At 43.0% G+C, this 25,709-nt stretch overlaps 4 protein-coding genes across 4 annotated transcripts in view; 1 reads left to right on the top strand and 3 right to left on the bottom strand.

Moving 5' to 3' along the window:
• Positions 1-2,071: 2,071 nt before the first annotated feature.
• LOC128298996 (uncharacterized protein DDB_G0284311-like) lies at positions 2,072-3,394 on the top strand. Its single transcript, XM_053034827.1, has 3 exons — positions 2,072-2,123; positions 2,222-2,314; positions 2,406-3,394. The coding sequence occupies exons 1-3, from the start codon at positions 2,072-2,074 to the stop codon at positions 3,392-3,394; spliced, it is 1,134 nt and encodes a 377-aa protein (XP_052890787.1).
• A 2,411-nt stretch (positions 3,395-5,805) lies between these two features.
• On the bottom strand, positions 5,806-6,290 carry LOC128298840 (uncharacterized). The gene is made up of 2 exons (XM_053034638.1): positions 6,212-6,290; positions 5,806-6,148 (listed from the first exon to the last, which is right to left on the bottom strand). The coding sequence occupies exons 1-2, from the start codon at positions 6,288-6,290 to the stop codon at positions 5,841-5,843; spliced, it is 387 nt and encodes a 128-aa protein (XP_052890598.1). The 3' UTR covers positions 5,806-5,840.
• Positions 6,291-6,458: 168 nt separating this feature from the next.
• LOC128298987 (uncharacterized) lies at positions 6,459-8,093 on the bottom strand. Its single transcript, XM_053034815.1, has 3 exons — positions 8,015-8,093; positions 7,025-7,933; positions 6,459-6,646 (listed from the first exon to the last, which is right to left on the bottom strand). Exons 1-3 carry the CDS (start codon positions 8,091-8,093, stop codon positions 6,459-6,461), a joined length of 1,176 nt encoding a protein of 391 aa, XP_052890775.1.
• Positions 8,094-10,849: 2,756 nt separating this feature from the next.
• LOC128310463 (RNA-binding protein 24-B-like) overlaps positions 10,850-25,709 on the bottom strand; it is a 48,499-nt gene continuing 33,639 nt past the window's right edge. Inside the window, exons 3-7 of the mRNA XM_053047111.1 lie at positions 25,551-25,677; positions 24,070-24,133; positions 13,288-13,447; positions 13,103-13,190; positions 10,850-13,021 (exon numbers count right to left, since the gene is read on the bottom strand). Coding sequence (XP_052903071.1) covers positions 12,846-13,021; positions 13,103-13,190; positions 13,288-13,447; positions 24,070-24,133; positions 25,551-25,677 — 615 coding nt within the window. The 3' untranslated portion in view covers positions 10,850-12,845. The remainder of the gene's footprint in view (positions 13,022-13,102; positions 13,191-13,287; positions 13,448-24,069; positions 24,134-25,550; positions 25,678-25,709) is intronic.

Raw genomic sequence — 25,709 nt, 5'->3', positions numbered from 1 at the left:
TAATCTTAAGCTTAAACCACGACTAACTCAATACACTAAAACTATTTAAATTCATAAGGAAATATTTCGTATGATTTCATGTTCTGATTGTAATAATGCGTTTCTTGTACACTCTATAATTTTAAGAATCAAGTCATCTTATGACATTGTGCCGATTGAACAATATAGATCTGTAAGTCTAGTCATAAATGGAGCATTTGTTATCATTCATAATACCTTATTTAAACATAATTGAATTTTCTTTTTATGCCTTCTAGCACATGATTTCCAAACGGTTATACCGTATGTTACCGTTGGGACAAAGACTTGTTTGTAAATGATTATTCTATTCGTACGAGAAAGACGAGATCGACGATTAATAAGTGGATACAATATTTTTGTTAACGTGAGACATTTCAATTTGATGTTAGTAGTGTGAGCCCTAAATTTAGTTTTATGATCAAATGTTCTACCAAAGTATTTTACACCTTTTTTCCAATTTATTGAAGTTCCCGCGATTGTTATTTGAATATTGGGGTTTTAAAATTTTGATTTTAAATGTATATGGTATTATAATCGCTTGTGTTTTACTTTGATTTACAGCAATCTTCCATGTTGTCATCCAATTATGAATGGCATTAAGACAGCGTTGGGTGGTGTTGCGAAGCTGTGCCAAAGTCCTTCCTCTAACTACTAAGGCAGTGTCATCTGCGAAGAGATATATCTGGAAGACGGGAAAAATAAAATAAAGAGACAAATTGCAAGACCGACTAGAACTGAGATTAAATATACCAAAAAGATCAGTAAGAGTATTACTGCTAATGTTAAAATAATTTAAAACATATTAACTTTTAACTTAAACTAATTCTGTTACGTATGTAGACACCATTTCCGTTAAATTGTCCGTACAGCATGCTAACGACCTAACAAGCGTACCTTAGCCATTTTCACATTTGGTACGAGGATCAAACACTCTGATCGTTTAATGATGTACCATCTCGTAACGCTCCGTCCCGACGATCGTCAGATTCCCGTGTTTGTTTAACCGGACTACCCCTTTTTCCGTGCTGCGACTGCGCCCATTCGACGCCATTCCCCTGGCGCAAAACGAGCTTTTAGCACCATTAGCACAATGTCACAAACGCAACATAAACGAGTTCGAGTAGCGGGGCACCGGAACCAACGTCACTATTGCTAACAAACTGGCTACCAACCAAAAAAAAAATCGACGATCGGTCGTGATCGGTGCCATAATTAAGGGGTTGGTTTTTCTTTTTTTGTGTCCTCTGAGTGCAATCATAAAAAAAAACCCCACCGGCTCGACGAGATTGTTTGACGTTTCTAACCGAAAGGGGTCGCACGTGTTCCGCACAGGAAATTACCACGCCGAACAAACTCCTATCGCAACGAAACACGAGCCGGCGCCCCGACCATTTCCGGCGACGTACCATTTCCGACACTGGCTGTAGACACGCAGACACGCATCGCTCACAGCACGGTGTACCTTTCGTCCTATACCGGCGAGGCAGGCGCAGACTGTCACAAGCTCCAGGCTGACGAATGTTGCTGACGAATCGATCGAAGGTTCGATCGCCGACTTATGTTTCAAAAGTCGAGAAAAAAAAACGAAACCAAACAATCAAACGTCGCGCTCGAGGCCGTAAGGATGAGGGAGAAAGGTACAGATGAAACGGGGCACCAGGACGAACAGGGTAAAAGCGAGACATTCCTCACCCGGTGGCTCCTCAATTAGTGCGATGAAACGGAAAGAAGGCAGGTGAATTTGCTGGGCTCATCGGATAGATGGGTAGAGGTTTATGAATTGGAAAGGATATTTAAAAACGCTTGTCAGCGATCGTACCACTATCAGTTCATTCCGAGAACTCGTCCTTACAACATTACGACGGAGCGAAAGTTATTGTAAGAAGCGTAGAATACGCGAAAGAATGAAGCATTACTAAAAGGAAGTTCTGTGATCAAAGTGTTGCGTACAGACCGTTGTTTCAAATTCAAGTGCTATTTCAATCCTTAAACGTTTAAACTTATTTAACGAGTTATGATCATGTGCTCGAGTGTGCATAAGTGCGTTGTAATGCTTGTGTGTCTAATGTCTTCAGTTACAAATGTCTCCAGCTACGCAATAGGTACGTTCTTTACCACGGATTCATGCCATATAAATGAGACTCTATTGTTACACCAAGTTTAACATTATGTTTATCTGTATTATTATGCGACCCTGTAGATCAAACCACATCATCCGATGCAGCATCCCTTCAAGTTCTGAATGAATTCCGAACACATCTGATAGCTGAAGGAGTGGTTCTTCCATCCAAAGGTAACGATCGTATATTTTTAGTTTGATTTGCCGTTTGTAATTCTCCAATGGACACTTCTTATAAATCATTTATTTATCTCACAACTTACAGAGCTCACAGTGGATACTTTTGATGAGCTGGAAGTTTTGCGATTACTCCCGATGATCGTCGATTTCATGAAGTCAGATGCGCTCTCGCCGATGGAACAGGATGCGTTTGAACACATTTTCGGCAGTCTCTGGGAGCTGGTGGTCGAAGAATCTCAAAGACATCGAGGACTGCCGCGAAATCCCATCCTGACCGCTCTGTTAGCGTCGCCGGAGTTACGCCAAACCCCGTCCGAGCATGCACCAAAACTCAATACCGACAACGATCGCAACCTCATCACAAAGGAGTTTAAACCAAACGCAGCAATGTCGGTCTCCCAGGAGGCTCCCGCGCAACGTGTCCTGCATACGGCCGCAGCAATCGTACAGAAGTATTATCTACGCCAAACAAAACATAAAAGCACCAACAAACGCAAAACCGCTCACACTCGGCGAACCCAGCGGCTTCGGAGCACCGCCGTGCACACCAAACAGCTGTCGGCGGACTCGATCCGGGTGACGATCGAGCTGCCACGTTACAAGCGCTCGATCGAAAAACCGGTACAATCCGTCACCGAGGACGAGGAGGACGCGGAAATGGAGGCGAAAATTTTGGCCGCCATTCAGGCACAGATCGGCAACCCCAGTCTGGAGGATGAGGAGGATGAGGAAGACGAGGAAAGCGTGCCATCCCATACGGAGGAAGATTCATCGGAGTATCTGGATGATGAGGCTGACTATATGGGTATCCTTGGTGATGATGATGACGATGATGACGATGATGATGATGATGATGATGTTGACGAAGATGAGGAGGAAAATGATGTAGGACATACAGCGAAGGGTTCGCTCTTTGCAGCGAATGCAAACGATTTCGAAAATCCGTCCTTCAATGAGCTGCTCCAGTTAGCTGCCCGTCATCGAGCGATTCAGCAGCAGCGACAGAAGCAACAGAAATATCTTGCCTACCGGAAATCGCCTCCAAATCGCTACAGCAGCTATGAAGATTATTGACCGAGAAGAGGAAAAAATCTCAATCATGGAAGTAAAGGAATGGTCGCTTATCGATCAAAGTCAGTGCAAAAAGGGTGGATCGGCAAAGATGTGTGGAGCATATCGTGTGATTCGCCAGTGAGCTCAGCAAAACTTCAATCGTACCGTAATATTAGGTTCAGTAAGCTTTAATTTAATGAAATTATTTTTGTTAGACGATTCAGTTTTGTACATATTATAGTCCACGAACATTAAGTGCAATGCAAATTAATAAATTCTAAGTGTTATTCGTGTAAATATGTGTTCTTTCGTTTTGTAGATGTAAAAAGCTTGAACAGTGAAACAATGGACGAATCCTGCTGTATCTGAATGTGTAGTGCCAATACTTTAGTCGTCTTTATTATGTTTTTCTTCAATATTTTTGCGATCACAGTCACCATTGCTTTTTAATTTTGTATCAAGCTAATTAATTTATTTAATTTCAAGTATTAAGGCTTCTGCCGTATTTTTTGTCTATCTTTAGGTATATTTTATTGTAATACAATTTTTTAAATAAAAAAATAATCAACAACTCACAATCAAATCAAACAAAATAGTAATTTATTATATTTTAAGTATTAAAAACCCTTGAATCGGGTATTGAGAATGATTACTGAAAGAAAAGAAAATTGGTTTAAGTAACAAAAAAATAAATTAAAACACAAGCACCAAATGTAAGTAAAAGAATGAACAACAACAATATCAAACTAAAGAAACTATTATATTAACAAGCTATGGAAAAGATATCTTGCTTGTCTACTTTTTAACCAAGCGCTAGACACTTCCATTTGTGACTCGAAGGTAGAAACTTCGGTGACCATTTTCTATAAGCTAATCCAGGTCCAAACACGTGCTAAACACATATCGGGCCGATTACCAAAAGATCGAAGATGCGGAGGAAAATTTCGGAGGAAGATTGATGGAGGTACCACCAGCGGTCCTGCTAACAAACCCTAACTAACGCAGAGAGTAGACATTTAGGTAGATTGATCGCATCCTTGAAGTCATCAACAACTTCGCCTATCTTGGGTTAAAGGCAGCATTGACGCGCTAGGATGCTGAGGGAATTTCTCTACTCAACACCAGTCGCGACAAACAAAGCTGGGACTTTATAGAACTTATGTAGTTCTAGTACACACGTATGCCTTTTTAATGCCGTGATGGGACTCAGAATTACGTTGTTAAACAACGGGACCACCGCCTGGATACTGCTAGATTCTTACCGGCTAAAACCACCTCGTACTTTGGCCACCACTCCAAGATCACGTACAAAGGTATTACTTTCAAAGTGATGGTGCACACGTACGCCACGTACACTTTAGAAAGGAAGGCAACGAAAGGAAAGGAAGATCTTCCTAGAGGAAGATGCTCTGAAGTGTTTTTGGCGCTGTATGTGTGGATTGATAATACTACCAGGAATTAGACTCGCCATTCTCCGCCGGTGGGCTGGTCATGCCATGAGAATGATACCAGACGATCCAGCAAAACAAAAATCATACACATAGACAGAGGAAACATAGCAGCATATTTTTAAATGGATTGATGGTGTTCATTCGTTCCGTCCCAGGACCTTGAGCAGTTTAGACGACTCCTGCAACAAGTTAATATCCCGGAAGAAGCTGTACCACGGGATATGTGATATGGATATGAAATTTATCAATTCAAGATCCAAGATAGTCGAAATAGAAAACTATTCCATTGAAAGTTCTGGAAAGAAGTAGGGTAGAAGTGGTGGTCCGGCTTATTTAGTTGCAGCACCAATATCACATGGCAGGGGACTGTGAGGAAATTCCATCCGGACCGTTAACCCGTAACAAGCACTGCCTCTCCGGAAATGTATAAAGTCTATAAGGCCTAACCTTTCAAATCAAGAGAAAAACCGGGAATAGAAAATTTGTCAAAATTGATGTAAATCCTACAATCCTTCTATATACGTCCGAGTAAAAAAGATCGTTACCAGCAGATGTTGTTGTTTTTATTTTATAAAGACTTTGAGCTGGGCAGCTTCATACGCCTCTTAACATCAGAAGATAAATCAAGATAACCAGGCGTGAATAAGATGGGAAAACTAAATATATTTATTCTTAAATAAAAAGCTCTTAACAAATGTAAGTTCTAAGTTTCATTGTGCCGGGGGAAAACAATCAAAATAACTTAGTCAATATCAAAGTAACTAGGTAGTTATCGTACTTTGAAAACCGGGTTTATTTATTAAATGCTGCTCACAAGGCTGTATCCAACTTTAAGAATGTAAAACTTCTCAATTCTCTCAATTATATTTCCATAACTCAAGTTGCAAATTGTTCGTCATACAATAATTATCTTTATCAATAGTGTTACTTTACTTATCATTAATGGTAATGTATTGGAACCAATAATTCCCCTAGAGAATATTTGTACAATTCATAGCTAATGTAACGATAACAAACTAACGATGCTGCCACAAAACGTCTAGTGCTTCCTGTTCCATCTTTTGAAAGTGTTTTTCCTTAAATTTCTCGTACTGCCGGTCACGTGCATTGTTTTCGTATGATGCTATGGTCACTGGCAGATTGTCTCGCATTTCCTCATTTTCCCGGACAAGCCGTTTCAACCAACTTAGCTCGGCTCGCTTACGTTCCATGATGGCCGCATGATGGTTTGTTGTACCGTACCGGAACACTTTTGGATATAGGCCCCAGCTTTGCAGTCGCTCCCGGTAGGAAGCATCCGTCCAAGAGTTTCTCCCACCGGACACTGTGTCAACGGAAAGAAAAGCCTGTCAGCTTACTGTTTGTTGCACACATTGTTCGTACTTACAATTTCGTGAAAACAATGGGCTGCTTCCGGTTGAAACCATCAGCACCGTGCAGAGAAGAACGCTCAGTGTGACTTTCATCTTTTTTTTTGCCACTATTCCAAGCTCTTACGATCCTTTCCCTTTCGCTTCTGAGCAGTAACTGATCGATCCAACAGCGCACGTAAACGAAAGATTCACACGAAGCAAAGATCCAGGTAAACGGAGGCTGGGATCGATGGTAAAAAATAATAACGGGACTCGATTCGCCTACGGATCCGTGCGCAAACGATCCGCTTCGGTCACCATCAGAGGCCACAGCTCTTCGAAGATCTCAGCCAACGCATCCTTTTCCTCCGGTGTTACATTCTCCATGCGCAGTTGCTCGATAATGTGCGGAATCAGTGCGGCCATTTCCGGGTCCTTTACCAACACTGCCATCGGTCCGCTACCTGCCAATGCCAAATGATGAAACAAAGGAAGAGAAAAGCATACCCAAAAGCTGTTAATACAACCCGTTGCTTTGTGTTTGCTAACCTTTTTGCTCCGCTCCGTTTATGTGTGCACATAAAGCGAAAATATGTCTTTGCGGAACAATCAACCCGATCGTCTCTGCTTCCCTGTCGACACTTTTCCTTTCGATTGCACGTAATGCAACATGTGTTTTTCCATTCCCCCGTTTCTTTTGCGCTTCACATTCACTCCTTTCAAAGCTCCTAAGCGATCACTGCGCCCTCTAGTTGTCAGTTGCGCAAGCATCGTATGCTATTTTTTCTCGTTGAGCTCTGGGAGTAACGCACGCTTCTAAACTACTGGTAAGCTTATCGGAATCTTACCTTCGCCCCTCACGGCTGGCGTTTTATGCAAATTGGCGTCTTCCGTCAGCACAATCAGCTCCGTTTCGTCATCCTCTTCGTCGGAGTCTTGCTCCTGCGAAAGTAAATCTGGTCCCATGCTCAGTTCGTACCTCACATCACTTCCGTCGGGCAGAAACTCAAGCTGTTTGTCACTAAGCAGTCGCAAATCGAACGGTACTTCAGTTGCTAAGCCTTCCGTTACAGCTTTAGTGCTTGGCTCAACGTGTTCCACTTCCAAATCGTAATCGTTCACCACCGCGCTGTTCGATGCAGCAGGCATTTGCGTCACGTAAACAATTTCTTCCACGGTTGGCGCATTTTCCGATCGTCCACGTTCCGCGCTCGAGTGTACATCGTTTTGCACCGGTTTGTGTGCAATCGGGGCTTGCAGCTCTTCGATTTCATTAAACACTTCACTCTCCGACTGCACCACACTCAACAGAAGGCCCCGGAAATCGTTAAAAGCTTCCCGTATCTTGCTCTGAAGCGTGCCCTCCATCTCGTCACTTTCGCCACCAGTGTCACGCAGTCCGCTTAGCGTCTTTGCCACGATCGGGAACAGGAGTCGGAAATCGTTCGCCAGCTGTTCCTTGATTGGATCGCGTACGGCGTACTCGCCAATGTTGAACACCTCCTCAAAACCATCGACACCGGATAGCAATTGCTCTAACTCATCGCGCAATTCTTCCTTCGTTAAGCGATCGATCAGATTGCTCAGTATGGTGGTGGGCTCTTGGTATGTGGGCCGGTGATAGGAACGGATAACCTGCACTAAATAGTACAGCTCGAGCAGCTTCTTCTCGTATGGATCAATCGGTACATTCGAAAGTGGCCCATCTGGTAGTGCCGGTGCGTTTCCAAACGATGGTTGATTTGCTTTGTAATAATCTACAATGAATTTTAAAATTTACAACACTGTTATAATCTTATTTCAAATTAAAAGCCTAACGTCTATTCTAATATACTCACCACGATCACGATTCACAATTACATAACTGGTAGCAACCTGCGACCAAGCAGCAATACAAACAATTGTTAGCAAATTCATCCTTGCAGTCAGCAGAAACACGCACCGTACGTTCCACGCACGATCCACAACTGACGGTCGGTCGAGACATGTCATGATCATTTTATACTTTTAATGGTACACCATTGTCCGGCAAGAACCAGGCACCAAACTAGGTACCATTTCTAACCCCTCGGTGATCTTTCACTGACCTCTGCTACCTGCGTGGCTGCTGTAAAGAAACGGATGAAAATAAATCACGAATAATACGTTACGCTTGCCCGTAGGTCACTTCCGCTGACTTCTACCTCTAGGTGGTCTCCCTAGATCGCCTAATGCACATCTGCATTACCCACAGGTTTTCTCGCCATCACGCATCAGCATTAGTCGTACACGCCCTCCGTGTTTCCAGATGATCTTTAAACGAAGGGAGGCTCTGTCTTCTGTTCTTGGCTTGGACATTAAGAAATGTTACGAGGACATCAGGTATAGCAAGTAATCGTTGTGAAATGCGCTGTTTCAACCTGTTTGGTAGTTTAAAATGGGTGCAAATGTTTTAATTTGTACTTTTTTCTACCTTTTTTGGCTAATTTTTTCAAGTTATTTCAAAAAATGATTAAATATTAAATACAGGTATGGAAATATCAAACACTCAAAATAATAATAAAGTAACACAAAAATCACATAAAAAATATTAAAAATAACTTAAAACCATTGATAATACGGCGCAAGCCGTCATAATTGAAATGTATAAATAAAGTAACTAAAAACCAACTACAAAATATTCAAACCGAGCAACAAAAATACAAAATGAATATAATTTTCAACGCAGCAATATTTGAATTCTCGCATTGGTTTCTTTCCTAACGTCAACACTAATAAAACGCAGCATGTGTTATTCAATATTCTTATATTTTTTAAATATATATTTTATGTATATATATGTAGAGCTTCTAATCTGTATAGTATCCTTTCTCTCGTTTTTTTTTGTTAAATTCCCTCCCCTAAATTATGCTGATGTCTTGTTTATGATATCTGAGCCACAACGGCCGGGTGGTGATCTTGCTGCTGGTGGTGGTTAGTGCTTAATCAATTTATCGACCTTTTTACTTTCATTTTATTACGCCTGTCCCGTCCACCTTACGCGAATATGTGTGAAAGGGTGTTTCTGCGCGTTTGTGTGTGTGTGTTTGTCGGTGTTGTGGGTTTGTTTGTTACTTTTTGGTTCCAATTGGTAATTTGAATTAATGTGTTGTTAATAGTCGACGTTAAAATATGCTTACCGTTAACCGTAAATTGTTTCCTACGATTGCATGCTTGGTACACACGCTGGTATTTGAAGTGACGTTCGCGCGATCATCATCGTCTCCGCCAGTGAACGTTACAGCGCGCGTCTTCGCAACCACCGTTCTCATGCCTTTTCCCTTTTTTCGTTACGCTCATCCCTTTAGTATTTGTGTCCTTCCTTAGTCTAAATTCCTTTGCCCCCTTCCCCGTCACACCCGACAGGCATATCAATTGCATGAGATTCTATTAAACGTGTACCGATTGCTTAACCCTAACGCCAACATCGGCGCTTCTCGTCGTGTATAAATAATTTAAACTTAACATCTACACATCGCGACACGTTCCGCTTTTACGCCTCCTCTTTGCCACTCGCGAACAGATTTAACCGTAGCCACGTTTTGCAACCGTTTTTTTTTTACAATGATGTAAATCAAATGAGATGCTTCTTGCTCCCAATGCGTGCGCTTCAATAACTCGTTGATTTGGTCGAATGGGTTTTGTTTTTGAATAAGAAAATCGTCATGTGCTTCTACCGTTTTCTTCCGATGTGTTATCCTTCCTTTCTTCGCTCTTTACACCGAAATTATTTTTTCTTCACGAATCTTTCAACACGATCGAGCTGTTTCGCATGCATTGCCCTTTAACTTTGTCAGTCGGACACACGGTAACATTTATGTACTTGGTTCTAGAACGGGTTGCGTACGTTCGGAGTTACGTTGCCGTGCGGGGTTCAGCGCACAAACTGGCCAGCACATTAACAGGACCCCAAAAAAAAATATCCCACAACACGCAACCCTGATGTTATCTTCAGTTTTTCTCATTTTGGATGGGATATCACTTAGAATATGTCCGTTACGTTACGAGATTCGTCATATAACTGCACAACAAATCTCAAATATTGGCATGCTATTTCCTTTCCTACGCTTCTATCATTATAACCTTCATGTTAACATCTGTGTATCTGTGTGTTAGGTGTGCTACAAAAGGACTAACTGCCTGTGAAATCTATATCCGATTGGGTTTGTTACGCCATACCACTCCTTTCTTGAATATTGTCACCGATTTGTTCAAACTTGTGAGAGTTGCAGTTGAGCCAAACGGACCGTTCCTTATGGTGTGCTTTTGTTCTATTTCCCTACTCCCTACATTGCTCACTACCGTTCCCGTCAGTTCTGTCGGTTTTTGGGTACGTTAAAATAGCATTTCTCACATCGTTTAGCCCTTGCTGTGTTTTAAATATTTCTGTTACGATCGTTTGCTCGGGGTGTTGTAAGTTTTCCAACTGTCTGCTTCGGGGGGGTATTTTTGTTTTCTTTTTTGTGTTAAATTTTCTTCTCTTGAAAGGCACAATTTCACTCCATGCTTCACAAGTATTGTGTCACTGTGCATACCTCCTGTTGGGCTTATTTTAATGTTTTAACTTCCATTCGAACACGAAAATTGATAAAATCTTCTTGCGGACTGCAGCGGGTAGCGCCCTCTAACTCCCGTTCCATGCTGATGTGTATATCTATAAAGGTTAACTTTTGTATCGGCGGTTTTGAGGTTTCAACTTTTTTTTGTTTCGTTTTCGAACACCTAAATATGCAAACAAAATAAGAACAGTGGCAATTCGTCAATTTATGTAGTGAGCGACCTTTTGATTAAATGTCGCATAATCCAAGGCAACGCAAAATAAATCTCAAACCGTAATGTACAATTGGACTCAAATTTATCAACAAAAGCCAACAAAGTCAAAATGTTCCGGTTGAAACAAGTGGTTAAGAAGAAGGGAACAATTTTACTAAATCACTCACCACAGCCCCCACCCGGCACGTTCCGGCAGATCCGGCAGCGGGTAAACGGGGGGTTGCGACGATACGCTTCTTAAACAAAACAAAAACCTACGCAACAACAAAATGGGAAAAATAAATTAACCACTTCCACGAGGCAAACGAAAGCTCACACATACACACACATTTGACTAGAATTTCATTCTGCTGCTGCTGCCTGCTGCTGTGCCCCGTGCACGAAAAGGAAACGGAAGCGGGATCGAGCACGATCAGGTGTGGTCTTGATGTGATTTAGCAGGGGGTTTTTAGTTTGTTTTTTTTTTTGCATTCGAACGCACAATTAGTTGCGTTTTGATTATCGAAGCTTCGCGCGTGCCTTGCAACCGGTTGAACACAACTTATTCACTCGGTGCCTTCGTCGGACAGCGCCTGTCGCTGTGCTTTCGTGTAGATCTCCCGCTATGTTTCCTAATCGCTTGATCCAGTTGTTTCGCTTTTTCGGTGGGGATAAGACGTTCGCTACGTATTGGTATTGCTTGGGTACGGGTTAATTGTTGCCTACCATCCGTCAAAGCATTTGGTTCTGACCCTGCTTCGCAATATCTTCGTTCCATCCGTATGTAAAAAGAAACAAGTATTGCGTATATCAGTCCACACGATCCATCTGCAAAGGGATGCGCCCCATCACTGGGATGGTCATTTTGTCTTTCCGCTCCGATATTAAACATTGCCCAATCGTGGTATTGTTCAACTATTTTGCATAGTTATTGCCTGGCTCCTCAAGATTCCTTTTTTCCTTTCCACCGAGGGACAACAAGAAATTGAGCTTTTATCGAATACTAAATATTTATTCTGCCTTTTTCTTTGAGTTTTTTGTTTGTTTCCTTTACTCCCATGTCGTTTTCAAACGCTATGTATTGCTTAACGCCTAAGTATGTAAGTAAATAATGTGTTTTCATCCTCTCTCTACACCTCTTTCTTCATTGGTTATTATCTCCTATCTTCGGCGCGACTCCTGTCGAAGGAGTCCCCTGCTTTCTACAGTACGTTAAAACTAGTTGTATAATAAATAGAGTAAATTTCATTACTTGCTTTGTATGCTTGCGATATCGTTTCGTGCGATTGCTCGTACGACTCGTTCCTTTTTTTTTGTTGCTCTTTACGTGTTCAGAGCCATCCGTAACCCGACCGGTAACAGTGGGTTAAAAAGATGTGCTTAAATATGTGCGAATTGCGATAACATGCGCTCTTGTGTGTGTGTTTTTGTTTTGTTTGTTCTTCTACGTCTGCTTAGAAAAGGATGAATGGTGGGAGCATTAATTGAGGGCAATTAATTTGATTGATTGATCGGCTGATTCTTCATTTGCATTGCTTATCGCTTACTATTTGCATGTCCGTACACATATGCTTAAGGGGTTAGCTAAGTTGATTTAAAAACTATCCCGGCTAACTAAAAATAATTCCCAATATGTTTTGTTTCTTCATGGGGGGTTTGCATTACTGTTTCCTTTCTATATTCCTTTGTTTGTTTGTTTGTTTTGGCTGCCTAATATCATGCGCTAACGCTTTACGCCACCCCCTCCCCCAAGCACAGCAATTCCATTTCCGCCCGTAGGTGAGATGAAGGGCGAGTACCTGCCTTCTGCTCGCGGGTTTAGCTTTCCTACGCACGCTTATCGTTGACGCCACCGACACCGTCGAACAGCGACAGCATCAGCGCTTGTGGTAGTAAATATTATTGCAGTCTAGCCTCCTGGAGCGAAGCGCCGGTCGCATTCTGATAGGGCGATAGGCCGGGAAATGCACCAGCCGCGGCGGCAGCTGCAGCGGCGGCAGCTCCCGCTTGCGGCAACGTGGCGTACGTGTACGGACCGGCCATGTATTGGGCGGCGGCGGCCGCTGCACCGGCAGCTATTAGGTGAAGGATACAAACAATACATATGTCCATTAATGGTGACGGCTCGCGCGGCACAAAAGCCCGACATTACATACCTGAAGCGCCGGACGCATAAGGATATGCATCGAATCCTGTACTGTACTGTCCCGGATATGGTGCGGCGGCGGCTGCTGCTACCGCATTCTACAGTTCCACATGGAAGATACCGAGTGAGAGAAAACACAAGCAATCGATTTGTTATTACATGCCCCACAGTGCTCGTTAGCGAGTTCTCACTTACCTGATATTCATAGAATTGACTAGTGGCGGCAGCAATCGCTGCTGCGTGCGACAACTGAGTGGCAGGGATCGGTACCAGTCCGGATGCGGTTGCGGCCGCACCTGTCGATCCACCCGCCGTGCCTAGATACGGCGTTCCATAAATGTAGGACGGTGGCACCCTGTTGCGCCCAGCCAGAAGAGACATAAAGGAGAAGATGGTAAGAAAGATCAATTATTAGTACGCGAACCAAAACCATTGCGCTGCAAATGCACCATACACTGCAGCCAACAGCAACAACAATTAAACAACATTAAAAAAACAGCAACAACAATTAAACAACATCAACATCAACAAACACAATTTTTGCCAAACGCCAAACAACAGCAACATCAACGAAAAAAAAAACACGTCTTGATTAGTTTTCAAAACGAAAGGTAAATGTAGAGAAAAGTAAATCGAAAAAAAAGGAACAAAATAAACATTGTGTAAAGAAAATAATAAAAACAAGTCCAAGTCAAAAAGAGAAAAAGAAAACAACTAAAAAAAGAAGTCATAAAACAACGCAAGGAAAAAAACTGAAACAAAAACAAGAACCCATCAAACGTAACGCTCAAATGACGCATACCGCACGCTCAAGAGAGAGAGAGAAATAGTAGGAGCAATATGAAACAAAATTTAACCAGAGACAAATCAAAACTCACGCAATGTGGTAAATAAAAATAGAAAGGATCATTTTAAAAAGTGTGACAGAAAATAAAAGACACAGCAAACCAAAAGTTAATGAAAACCCACAGAATCAAACCAGCAAAACCGTGTCTTCGCTCAGGAAAGATGGCCAAAGAGTCGAAAATATGAATAGGGAATAAAATATTACATCACTGCTCACGAAGAATTCGAATACAGTTCCCTAGCAGGGACGGGGTGACTTTTTATCATCTCATTTCATTGTGACAGTTGTCAGGGCACGTTTCCTGCTTCGTATGCAACCGCGCATACATATCTCTACACCCAATATCCACTACCCTATACACACACACACGCACGCACACACACACACACAAACTATTCTCTACGAGGCTCTAAAGAAACATGACAAGTTTATCCGTCAACCATCTGTGACCATTCGTTAGAATTATTGATCGCGCACACCGAGACATCGGGTGGCCCAACCAGTGACAGCCACACACACACACAGTGTGCGCTTAAGTACGTCTCAAAAATAGGACCGCCTTCACATTTGAGGGCATCGGTGAGCGAAACACTAAAAACGCTCGCACTCTCCCCCCCCCACCCCATCTCGTTTCGCTTGAACGAAGATTAAATAAAGTCCATAAAACAACCATCCCCCATCGCCACCCCGGACGCCATTTTAGAACGTCACTCTATCCGCCCACCCATTATTGTGATGTTCCCGATATGATCGCGGATCGTTGTGAGTGTTAGACACGTTGCTCACCAAATTACGGCCAACCATCGCGCGCTCGAGCACGGGAAAATGCGATCGCGGATCGAGATCGTACGCGAGATCCGTGAGTGTAGTGTGTCGTTGTGTGTATGTGTGTATGTGTGTGACGGCCATCTTGTCATCCGTTGCACGAGCTTGGCACAACCGTGCTAAACCCGTGCTGAAATTAACTGCGGAATGCATCGTATTAATCATCGCAAAAGGGGAATTGCGAATTTTTTTGGCACATTCAATGAATTTCAACCTGGTCGATTGATATTGGTTGGATATTGCATGAAGAAGAAGCAAGGAGAGAGGTGTGCAACGACATAATAAACCATACTGATTAACTGTCAACTAAACCGCACAGCAGAACGCAAGTCATGCGTTACACGATGGCGGTGACCGGTTGCAAACAGTTTAATAATTAAATACCCTTCAGTAAAGGCAGCCAGTGGATGCATAATGAATTCTAAATTATTACTCATATTGCCTGCAAAAGATGGCACAAGCAAATACATACAGGTAGTGTCCGAGAAACACTGTATCAGATTTCAAAATACGATCGTTTAGAGTTCAAAATTCATTTCCGTGTTTTCAGCAACTGCCAAACAAATAATCAAAGACAATTTGAAAAAACAGGAGAGCAATATTTATATCCAAAATTTGGCTTATAATAGCTTCAGATTTGATCTAATGTTTGAATCAATCTGAATGATTCTTTGAACTGAAAGAATGATTCAAAAAAATAATGAATTCTCAGAGATCCCTCCATCTACCTTTGAGGATTCATGACTCTTTGAGGATTCATGAGTCTTTACAGATTCAAAGATCTTTAAGGATTCATGAGACATTCGAGAGTTGACTTCTGATTCGGTCTACTACTCACTAAAGATTCATATGAATGACTCATCTCAAAAGATTCAATAGATTCGAGCCTTTTTCGATCCAATAGCTTCCTTAGACGAAAGTGGTTCTGTAACTTTAAAGTATAACCCATAAGCCACACGGATTCGAATTCGGGGCACGATGAATCTTCAACGAATTGCGCAGTGAAAGATCTTCCTACAATTGAGAACAATCTTTGTGCCTTTTTCGTCACATAATTAAATTGAAAGACACGATTTCAAACTTCTTTGTTTAACGGCTCATGCAAGCAAAATGAATCAACCATAGGAAAATCACCGAACACAAAAGTTCACTACACTCAGCAACGGAATCTGCTCGAGAGTTGCTTGGGCCCATTTACGCGGATTTAATTTGTCGCTGTTGTTTACTGCCGTCCATCGGTACTGGCCTTCGGAACAGGCGACAAACAAAGGATGACCACCATTACGAAAAGGTTTATCGTATCCATTTGATGACCCCCATCATATCGTGTCCCGTGCCATATCGTACGATACTAATCTGCTGCCGGTGCTGATGGATATTTAATGGTGAAGCATTCTTTACCGTACACGATCGAATGCATTCACGTTCATATTAATTCATCGTTACATTTTACTGAGCGTTCATACATATATTCGGCTGATGATACATTGCACAGGCGGCAAATAGAATCATTCTTCGCTGCGATCAGCTACCTTCCCCCCTATCCGAAGGTGTAGTGTGATGGGCTGCGAGATCTTCACGCGAACCCCGCGATCGGCTCGCGCCTGTCACGCTTTAGCTGCAACCGACGGACATTCCGGACTGCTCGGATGGGACATTTCTATAAATATCCCGTCAGCCTTCTTCGTTGCTTTGCACTCCCTGCACCACCGTCAGTATGTCCCACCGGCAACCGGTCCCGCGCGTACGATCGTGCACTGAAAATATACACACTTCGCTTCAGCGCTGACGGATGGTTGCAACTCTAAAAGTCTTTGCGACTTCGAAACCTCAACCGACTCAGCAATCGTTCGGCTTTTCCGGAAGATCTTCGCAATCATGAACGTGTCGTTGTTGTTGTTACTGTTGTTGGGCGCAGTGCGATGGGGATGCTTTAGAAGATGGGGGGGGGGGGGTTGGGTGGCTCGTGTGCGCCAAGACTCGAGAGCCATATTTATTTGTATTTTTAGAAAACTCTGCTTAAAACTGCGCCCCGCTTTGGCAAGACAACGTAACGAACCCCATCCCCCTTCCCCTTCCCCTGATCGTGTCTCCCTGTCCCTGTGTCCCCTCAATGATGGTGGTGCCCGGGACTGCGGTGTGTTTGTCCCAAAATCAACGAAGACATCTCACAGCGCCTCTGTGTGTGTGTCGCGCAAGACTTGTTGACGATGAAGAGTTTCCCATCAGTACTGGTGTTGCGCACATTTTCCCCCATTTTCCCGGTTTTCTTTTTCCACCTTTCCTCAACCGGTCAACCGGCTAGTGAGGATTGACATTTGAATTTTCCAACCGCATGTGCCTTTTCCCTAATTGCTCCACACTACCTAGGCAAAGGGGGGGGGGGGGAGATTTGGGACGGGAAATGAGTGCGCAAACCCTCCACTTCCTCTCCCTCAATGCGTTTTCTCTTCTCCCCCTCCCTTCCCCCCACAACTGCTCGGACACATTTTCCTCACTGAAGCGCGCGAACCAATTACGTAAATCGAAATAAATGCTGCAATTACATTAATTCGATAAAAATCGCTTCAACACCGGGCGTAATCGGTGTGTATTGCGACGGTGTATCTGTTGCGTTACCCGTTGGCAACTGCTACCCGATGCGCGGTAACATATACGGAAAATTGATTAATACTTCCATTAATATCCGTACCCGCGTGCCCCGTGCATGACACTACACAGGGCTCTCCACTAACATTACACTATTTGGGGAGGGTTTTGCTCTACTTCTTTCCGTGTTTCATTGCTTGGTGTTCCGAAACCATCTAATATCTGCTTTCGAAATGTCCTTTTGATGACGACCCATGTGTCAAACCCCGTCAACCATCTACATATATCAATGACGCTTGCAATCCAATGTTGCGAAGCCTTGATTGTCACTTTCATTACGATGAGGCAAGCTTGTAGAAGATCGTAGATAAGGCTTGTCCCTTAGCAACCTTACGAACCTATAAATATACCCCCGAGTATAGAATGGATAGTGGGTGGCCATTACATGACACACACAGTCCCGATACTCTGTAACCGTGGCGCGCACCTTTTCGAGCTTTATCACCCTATCGATGATTGTGTCAAGTGTTTTCTATTCATTTCAATTCCCATTTTTTTTTTTGGTCTCCCTCTGCTGCATGTCCTTTTTCGCATGGTTGGGCATTAGCAAAAACCCTTCATGGGAAAGTAGCGTCCCACTCGATGCGAATTCCATCTCTGTGCCTAAGTGGACCGCGGATGATCGCGGTGGCAAAAATCACGTTTCTTTCGGCACGAAGCACGAACAGACGGGGCCATCACTTCCGTCACTGGTGGCGCTGATTGACGTCAGATGGTTTTGGCCACGAGGACAGAGGGACACCCCGAAAGGGAGGATCATGCCGTTGATAGAAGGCACCTTTCTTTCGCCGTTCGCCTTTGTCGTCAAGAGCACGGTTGAGTAATGCTACATGTTCACGACGTTAGAAGAGGTGTTTCGTGTCGCGATTGTTCTTTAACAACCCTTTTGCATGATTTCGCTCAAAAGCCAAACGCCGCCCGAAGAAAGATGATCGTTTCATGATGTTGGGTTTTTTTTTATTATTGTTTGAACTTGTTTCCGCTTAAAATAAACACACAAATATCTTAAACTGCCATCGGATAATGTGCCGAAAATAGCTAAATGGGGTTGTGCGATCGGGTTCCATGGTTGGATACAGTGTCAAGCCGATATGTCACGGCTTGGTTGATGGCAAGATGCGACACTTGATTTGTATCATATTTTTTCATTTATTTTTTATTTATTTTTTCCATTATAACGGCCTAGGGCCGTATGATTGACATATTTTTTCGAAATTTCATGGCTTTGGGCATTTCCTCCCAGTTCATTTTTTTATTTATCTAGTTAAAATAAGTAAAAAATAACCTTTAAACACCTTAAGGATATTCCCCCCAATAATCAAACGAACTATTAATTATTCCTATCGTCATATGATCACAAATTATCGTTACTTTTTTCTATAAAACAAATCTGTTTTCTGTTAGTTTTATACTTCCCTTTGTGCGTTTGTTAAATTGCTGTAAAAAATGTTTAACCTATTTTCTAATTTTAATCACTCCATCACGCCACACAAAACCCGAAAGGTAGAACGTACGTAGCTTTCAAACAACGACAGCAAAAAAAAACACAACAATTCACACTAATCGCACTTCACAATCGCTGATGTACTCCATCAAACCGTAAGCATATGACTAAGGAAACACCACAAAACAACATCAACAACAACGAAACACACTCGTGAATGTGAGAAAACCCACAAAAAAAAACCAAAACGACATTGTGGCAGAGCACCGTTACACATCGAGGCACAAAAGCAACGAAAATGGTCAAAACGTCATTCAAAAATGTCGCACAAAATTTGCCTTTTTGTGCAAAAGCCAGTACACTAGTAAACGCAGTCTTCCGTTCCGTTTGCTCTTGTTTTTTTTTCCTTTCAACCCGCCCCCCTAAATAGTGTAAAGTTAATTACGCCATTTATTGAAGAGATGTCTCGCCCGGTTTATGAAACCGAGAATCCTTTAAACGATGACGCAACACACATCCGCCCCGCTGCTTGTATTAGGCATTCTTAGCGAATGAAAAAGGGTCGAGTTAAGAAAGAACAACACGCCACAACACTCTAAAAGCTCTAGCTAAAAGGTATCGAAATGTAACACGAACAACAAAATATAGGAAAACAACATTTAACGAAACGAGCAAACGCAAAACAAGCTCTCTCTTTCTCTCTATGCCACCACCAAGGAAAAGCGACACACCAACTGGATGGAGCGGGCGCTTACTCAAGACATTCCGGGAGGAGGGTGGGTGGGCATGAAACAAAATATCCTCACATTCGTGCGTGTTTGCAGTTAATCTCAAAACCCATCGGCACCGGAGATTAGAGGACAGCTGCCGAGAAATGCTCGTAGCAGCAGATCTCTTCTCGGACGAACGGGGAGACTTTGTGTAGTCGTTGCACCTTGAAGAAGATAATTTATAAGATTCGAGCGTAAGAATTGATTACAGTATTTTTTTTTGTTTGAAAATAATAGGATGTTTTGCCATCAACATTGCTGGACACTTTTGCCACCTTGAGGGCCATAACATTAAAACAGCAGGCACACGACAATGTGCATAGTTTGTTTAAAATTTTTCATCAAATGTGAATGTGAAATACATATTTTCTACCAATGAAACATTATATAAAATGAGGATTTTTTGTTTACTTTTTAATTTTATGCAGAACAACACACGAAACAGGCCGTTGCTCGGTCATCAAGATAAAACTAATTTGTGAAAGTCAATTTCACACCACTGCTGGAGCCTCTCGCGCGATGCACCATCCGAATTGCATACGCAACACATTCGGGCCGGTGGAAACAACTGAAATACTATATTTCACCACCGGCGACCGAGAGCAACAAATGATCATGTCTGATCTCATCAAAATGCAAACATATTCCGACCGCTGCCTGTAACGTTTGCCACACGTGTACGACTGCGTAGTAGGGGGTGGGGAGGCGAAAGCGGCCAAGGGATGGTGTGGGTGCGGGAAAGCAATTGCAATGAAAAGCAAACGAACGGTCCCAAATTTTATTTTACCGCAATCAAAATAATTTTAGTTCCGCGTGGCATGGCACGCGATAAAGCGCGTACGGCAACACACACACACATCCGGAAAAGTTCACCCGATCACACAAATAACGGGCAGACGTCACATCGGGCCCGGTTCCCCGGTGGTCAACGCGCGTTAAATAGACCATGGCCCCGCGAGCGAGGTGAAATGTGAATCATGGCCATTTTATTTGACGATCTGTTGCTTCATTTTTTTTTTGTTGATGTATTTGTTATTGCCGGTTTCCACTGGCTTGTATTACAACCTGCTTTGAACTAGATACAACTTCAAACACAAACCCAACGGCACATCACGGCAACGGTGAGGAACAATCGGAGGAGGAAAAACGGTGAAAAATGGGAAAACAAAATGAGAAACACACTGACACAACCACAAACAAAACACACACACAAACCACACCACACCAACCAAACGCACACGCTCACGTTGGGGACACCCGCGCAAACGGACACGCACACACACACACACACACACGCTCACACTAAAAGAGCAACAACAATAAAAAAAGGAACAAAACCAAATCGATTTGCCACACACACCCACACACGCACACGCACGCACACACGAACGCACTTCTCACCTCACATCGAGTAGTAGCGCGCGTAGAATAAATCACGACGGCGACGACGACCACGCGATGGCGTTGACATACGCGCCACGAAGTTCACAATGTGTGTCTCCCTTATTGTGTATGTGTGAGGGGGGTTGGGGGGCCGAAGAGAGGGGGTTGTTGGGTAGCAATGTGACGAAGCACATGAATTGTTCATCGAAAGCGCACATTTTCCCCCCAATCACCCCCCGGAGTGGGTGGTGTGTCCGTCGGGGTGAATGCGTTGCAGGTAACATGACGTTTCGAATGCAACACGTACCACGGGGCTAACCTGATTGTTGTGTTGGAGAGAGACGGAAGTGGAAACAGGGAGTGGTTTCGATTTAAAAACGGCGCAAAATAAAACAAAACTATCGCGGCGAAACCTCGCCAATATCTAGCGATAGAAGAAAAAGAAAAAGAAGGAACAACACAAACAAACTCACACGCACACGCACACATACGGACAAACTTCCCGATAGAAGCTATACGTCGAAGGTATCGAATGTGCACAGTTCAATAAAACAACACAAAATCGTGAAGGTGTGTGTGTGTGTGTGCGTTTTTTGTTTTTAAGAAAAAGATAGAAAAACAAAACAACAACCCTTCTCACTCATTGGGAAAAATCTAAACAAAAATCATCATATCAATAAGACTCAACTCAATAAATAAAAGTGAACAAAAGTCAAATGGAAAATAGTCTAGAAACTCACAAAACCACAAATCTAAAATATACAACCAAACAAAACAAAACCATATCACTGCACTCGATAGAATCAAACCAACAAACAAAAAACAACGCAAATAACTGGAATGGTATGTAGAAGACTCTAGAACACTTCAACACGACATGACGAGAAAAAAAAGGATAGCGAACCGAAAACGGAAAACTGTATGCAAAGTAGGAAAACACATACAATGAAGAAAAGGGATTTCAAGAAAGAAAAGAAAAAAAATAAGAAAACGTAAAATAAAACGCAAAAACGAACGAAAAAAAACGAAACAACTAAAAACACAACAAAAACACAGAAAGAACACAAAGAAAACTGCAAAAATCTGCCCACACAAAAAAAAAACCACTCTCTCGCTTCAGATCGCTTTCAGAAATTACATGAACGCACTGGTCGACCCGCGACTGACCCCCAATGGACCCTTTGGACACGTACGGAGCAATTGGCGCCACAGCGCAAACGAGCGCGACCGGTGGTGGGGTAGCTTTGCTTAACCTGCCGCACGACACGGGCTGCAAACAAAACACGGGATGGATGAAAATGGATGGTAGAGAGAGAAGGGGAGAAGAAATGAAACAGATGAAACACAGAATGAAAAGTATCGTACGAAACCCGTATGTAAACATATTCCCGACGTTTTGCAATACCACAGAATTTAAACAAAAACGATACGATCGACCCGAAAAGGCAAAGAATGATAGCTTCTTTACAAAATAAAACACATCCCAACAGTCATTTGCACTGGGACGCAAAACAGTGTTGCTTTGATTTAATATAATACAAGACAACACTTTCAATAAGCGATACCGCTTGACGTGACGTAAGGCTAGCAAGAACTTTAAAAGTTCAACCCGTCACAGTCGTCGACAGTGAGTGTATGCCTGGTGGGAAGATTTCTAAATAAAAACCGCAATCAATCTTTTTTGCCGTGTCGGCATCCAACAGAATAAGAGAAAAAATTAAACTATCACGAAGACACACAGCACGAAAAACGAGGCGATCTACCCGGCCAGAAAGTCTCCGACTCCGGGCGGACGACACTATTCCCGGCGACTGGGAGACATAATATGCGCCCGCCAGTGACAAGGAACGGGAGCTTAATTAACGGGCCTTCTTCTCGGGCCGGTGTTCAAACTGATTTTTCCGCATAGAAAATTTATTCCCGTCCAATCGACGACAGTTGCACCGAAGGTTGGTAGAATGTTTCCTTCGGTTCCGTTGACTGTTTTCTCCCACCCCATGAGAGCGTGTGCAAGAATATATCACCCCGCCCAACGCGACTAATGCGTGTAAGCAAGAGCGGGTACGATGTGGAGGAAAAGTTTGGAAAACTATGTGCCTATTTTTAGGATAACGTCCCGCCGTAACATGTGTGTGTGTGTGTATGTGTGTTTGTGTGTGTATGTGGTCCAGTCAGGCGTACGGCGGGGGAAATGATTGCGAGGAACGATCATCGGTACCGTTCGGTCGCGTAACAGAGTATGCACAAAACAAAACAGTCTACGGCACGTGAAAGTGCAGTAAGTTTGAATGTCTGCCGTTTGCAAACATTATTTTTCATTTATATTACTCCTCACGTGTTTTTCCCCCACACACTAATGGGACACCAGGCGTCTCCATTGATGGTATCGTGTACGATCGGAAAAATACTATTTTCATAATTAACATCAAGGGTTAACATTTGCCTTACTAATTTTAAATAATTCAATTTATTTACTCGTACTTGGAAAAAACAATGCATACAATTCTCGTTAATATAATTCGGGAAAATTAAAAAAAAACAACAGTTTTGAGACAACTTTAAACTACATGAAGAATATTTTTTTCAACATGAAACGAATACAAATACGTCTTTGTATGCTAAAACTTTACTCTTATTATCAATTATTATTTTTTAAACCTTTCACGGACCTTTATCAAGCTTCAACTTTAGCCGATATATTAATATTACAACTTGATTCCCTATTGCAGATAGACGCACAATAGAAAAACAAATCGTTTCGATTGTCCATGTGTTAAGCAGGACAATTCGTTTCATTACAAAACCCCCCACCATGCCCTAACCTACGCCCAATCGAACGTACCATCAAATTCTCACCCACCCCATCACATTTGCTGATGATGCCATTTGGCGGACGGATTTGGCATTACACAGTGAAAAATTAAGAGAGAAAGAAACAGAACAGAAACAGAACATTTGTCGAGGACGAATACACGAGGAAAGTGACGAAAGTATGGGGAGCAGAGAGTAGAGTAAAAGGGGTAGAAGAACACAGATGCACTTCCAGCAAACGCACTTACCCGTACTGTCCCGGTATCACTGGATAGCCAGCCGTCCGCAGTCCTGTCGTGGCGAACGGAAATCCTGCAATGGGAAGAAACAACCAAAAAAAAAAAACAATCATAAAACCAATAAAAGAACGTCAACAAACGGTACACGGTCGGTCGGTAAGATTGGTTAGTAGCGCAAGGACGAAAACCAATCGTACAACTTAACCGTAAAGGAACACTTTGAGGTGAAATCAACAGATATCAACATGAAGCGTAATAAAGCTCCAAACAATATAATCAATATATCGTTCTTTGAGTCGGCTGTGAAGGAGTGGTGTTAAAGTGATGTGCAAAACACAGCTAAACACAGTGCTTCGGTGTGTTCGGTACTCATTAAAATTGCATTGCCATACCAATCGCCACAGCAACGGTTCGAGCACGTGGATTGCCTAATGAATCCACCGCTTCTGCACTAATCAATACCACAACAGCTTATCCGCTGCTTTACACGTCACCGTTTACGTAGCAACAGCAGCACTGAGTGCCCGAAACGGAGGTGCAATGTACAGAACTACAACCTACGACACAAAAAACAAAGCAACAACCACCGAATGAACCTTCACCGCCACCAATACTGACGCGGTCGAAACCAACCATCAACAACAACAACAATCCCCAAGCGTGTACACTGGTTTGCCTGACCTCGACACAAAGCAAGGCAGTGGAAATGTGGAAAAAAAATTGATTTACTTTAATGATTTGTTTACTCGCTGTTGGTGCGCTCGTTTGCAATGACTTCTGTCATCGGTTGCGCTTTACTCAACCCGACAGCCGATTTCCCGTCCGAGCTTCACGAAACTTCACCTGACAGCTGACGTATCCGGGGTACGGGAGGGACTAACAGACTGTGGAGAGGCAGCGCGAAAAAAAAAACAACGAGAGAATTGCCTGGGGCCGTCAAACCAGCGAAAAATAAACGAACTACGCTTTCAACGGTTCTGTCTAATAGAACGCGCAAAAGGCCGGTGAGTTTTGTTTTCTTTTTTTTGGAATTGTTACGGCTTGCCGTACAATAGTAGAGTTACGGGCGAAGATTGACACTCTCGCTGTAGTGTTGCTTTTCATCGCGCCCACCGAAGGGTAATAATCCTTCTTCAGGGTCTGACGCGGACGTTAAACATGAAGATGGCTGAAGGAAAAAGACAAGAAACCGAGCACAGCGCAACAACCAACTTGATTTTAAGTTGTAGGAAAACTTTAGACCCTCCAGCTAGCGCCGTCATCCACGATCGTCTACGTCTAGACAATCGGTGCCAAATTGCGTCAAGCGTTAACTCTTGTTGCACCTTATTTACAACCCATCCTGCCCTTAAAAGCCATCCATCCCACTGCCGTCAGTGATTTAATCCGGGTAAGATCCGGGCACGAATACTGCTCTAGCAGATGGTCTAACTAACACCGGGCGACAGCACCACAAACAATTCATTTTCCTAATGGACACACGTGCTCACCTTGTGATGCATTGCCCCGTGGTTTAGCGCCCAGTATCGCGAGATTCACGTTCGCTTTCCTGCCATCGATGATCGGGTTCGGTTCCTTGCAGGCACGCTCGGCACTCAGTCTATCGCCCATAATCACCTGCAAACGATTGGGAAGACGAAACCGTGTGT

Source organism: Anopheles moucheti, chromosome 2 (assembly GCF_943734755.1).
Source record: "Anopheles moucheti chromosome 2, idAnoMoucSN_F20_07, whole genome shotgun sequence".
Classification (NCBI taxonomy): domain Eukaryota; kingdom Metazoa; phylum Arthropoda; class Insecta; order Diptera; family Culicidae; genus Anopheles; species Anopheles moucheti.
The sequence above is the reverse complement of the archived record's forward strand: the minus strand, read 5'-3'. Positions and strand labels throughout refer to the sequence as shown.

Coding starts and splice junctions, on each gene's coding strand:
- LOC128298996 (XM_053034827.1), top strand. CDS start 2,072: ATGCTTGTGTGTCTAATGTCTTCAGTTACAAATGTCTCCAGCTACGCA. Junction 2,124..2,221: donor TGTCTCCAGCTACGCAATAG/GTACGTTCTTTA, acceptor GCGACCCTGTAG/ATCAAACCACATCATCCGAT. Junction 2,315..2,405: donor AGTGGTTCTTCCATCCAAAG/GTAACGATCGTA, acceptor CACAACTTACAG/AGCTCACAGTGGATACTTTT.
- LOC128298840 (XM_053034638.1), bottom strand. CDS start 6,290: ATGAAAGTCACACTGAGCGTTCTTCTCTGCACGGTGCTGATGGTTTCA. Junction 6,149..6,211: donor CCCATTGTTTTCACGAAATT/GTAAGTACGAAC, acceptor CCGTTGACACAG/TGTCCGGTGGGAGAAACTCT.
- LOC128298987 (XM_053034815.1), bottom strand. CDS start 8,093: ATGAATTTGCTAACAATTGTTTGTATTGCTGCTTGGTCGCAGGTTGCT. Junction 7,934..8,014: donor AATTGTGAATCGTGATCGTG/GTGAGTATATTA, acceptor AATTCATTGTAG/ATTATTACAAAGCAAATCAA. Junction 6,647..7,024: donor GCCAGCCGTGAGGGGCGAAG/GTAAGATTCCGA, acceptor ATCATTTGGCAT/TGGCAGGTAGCGGACCGATG.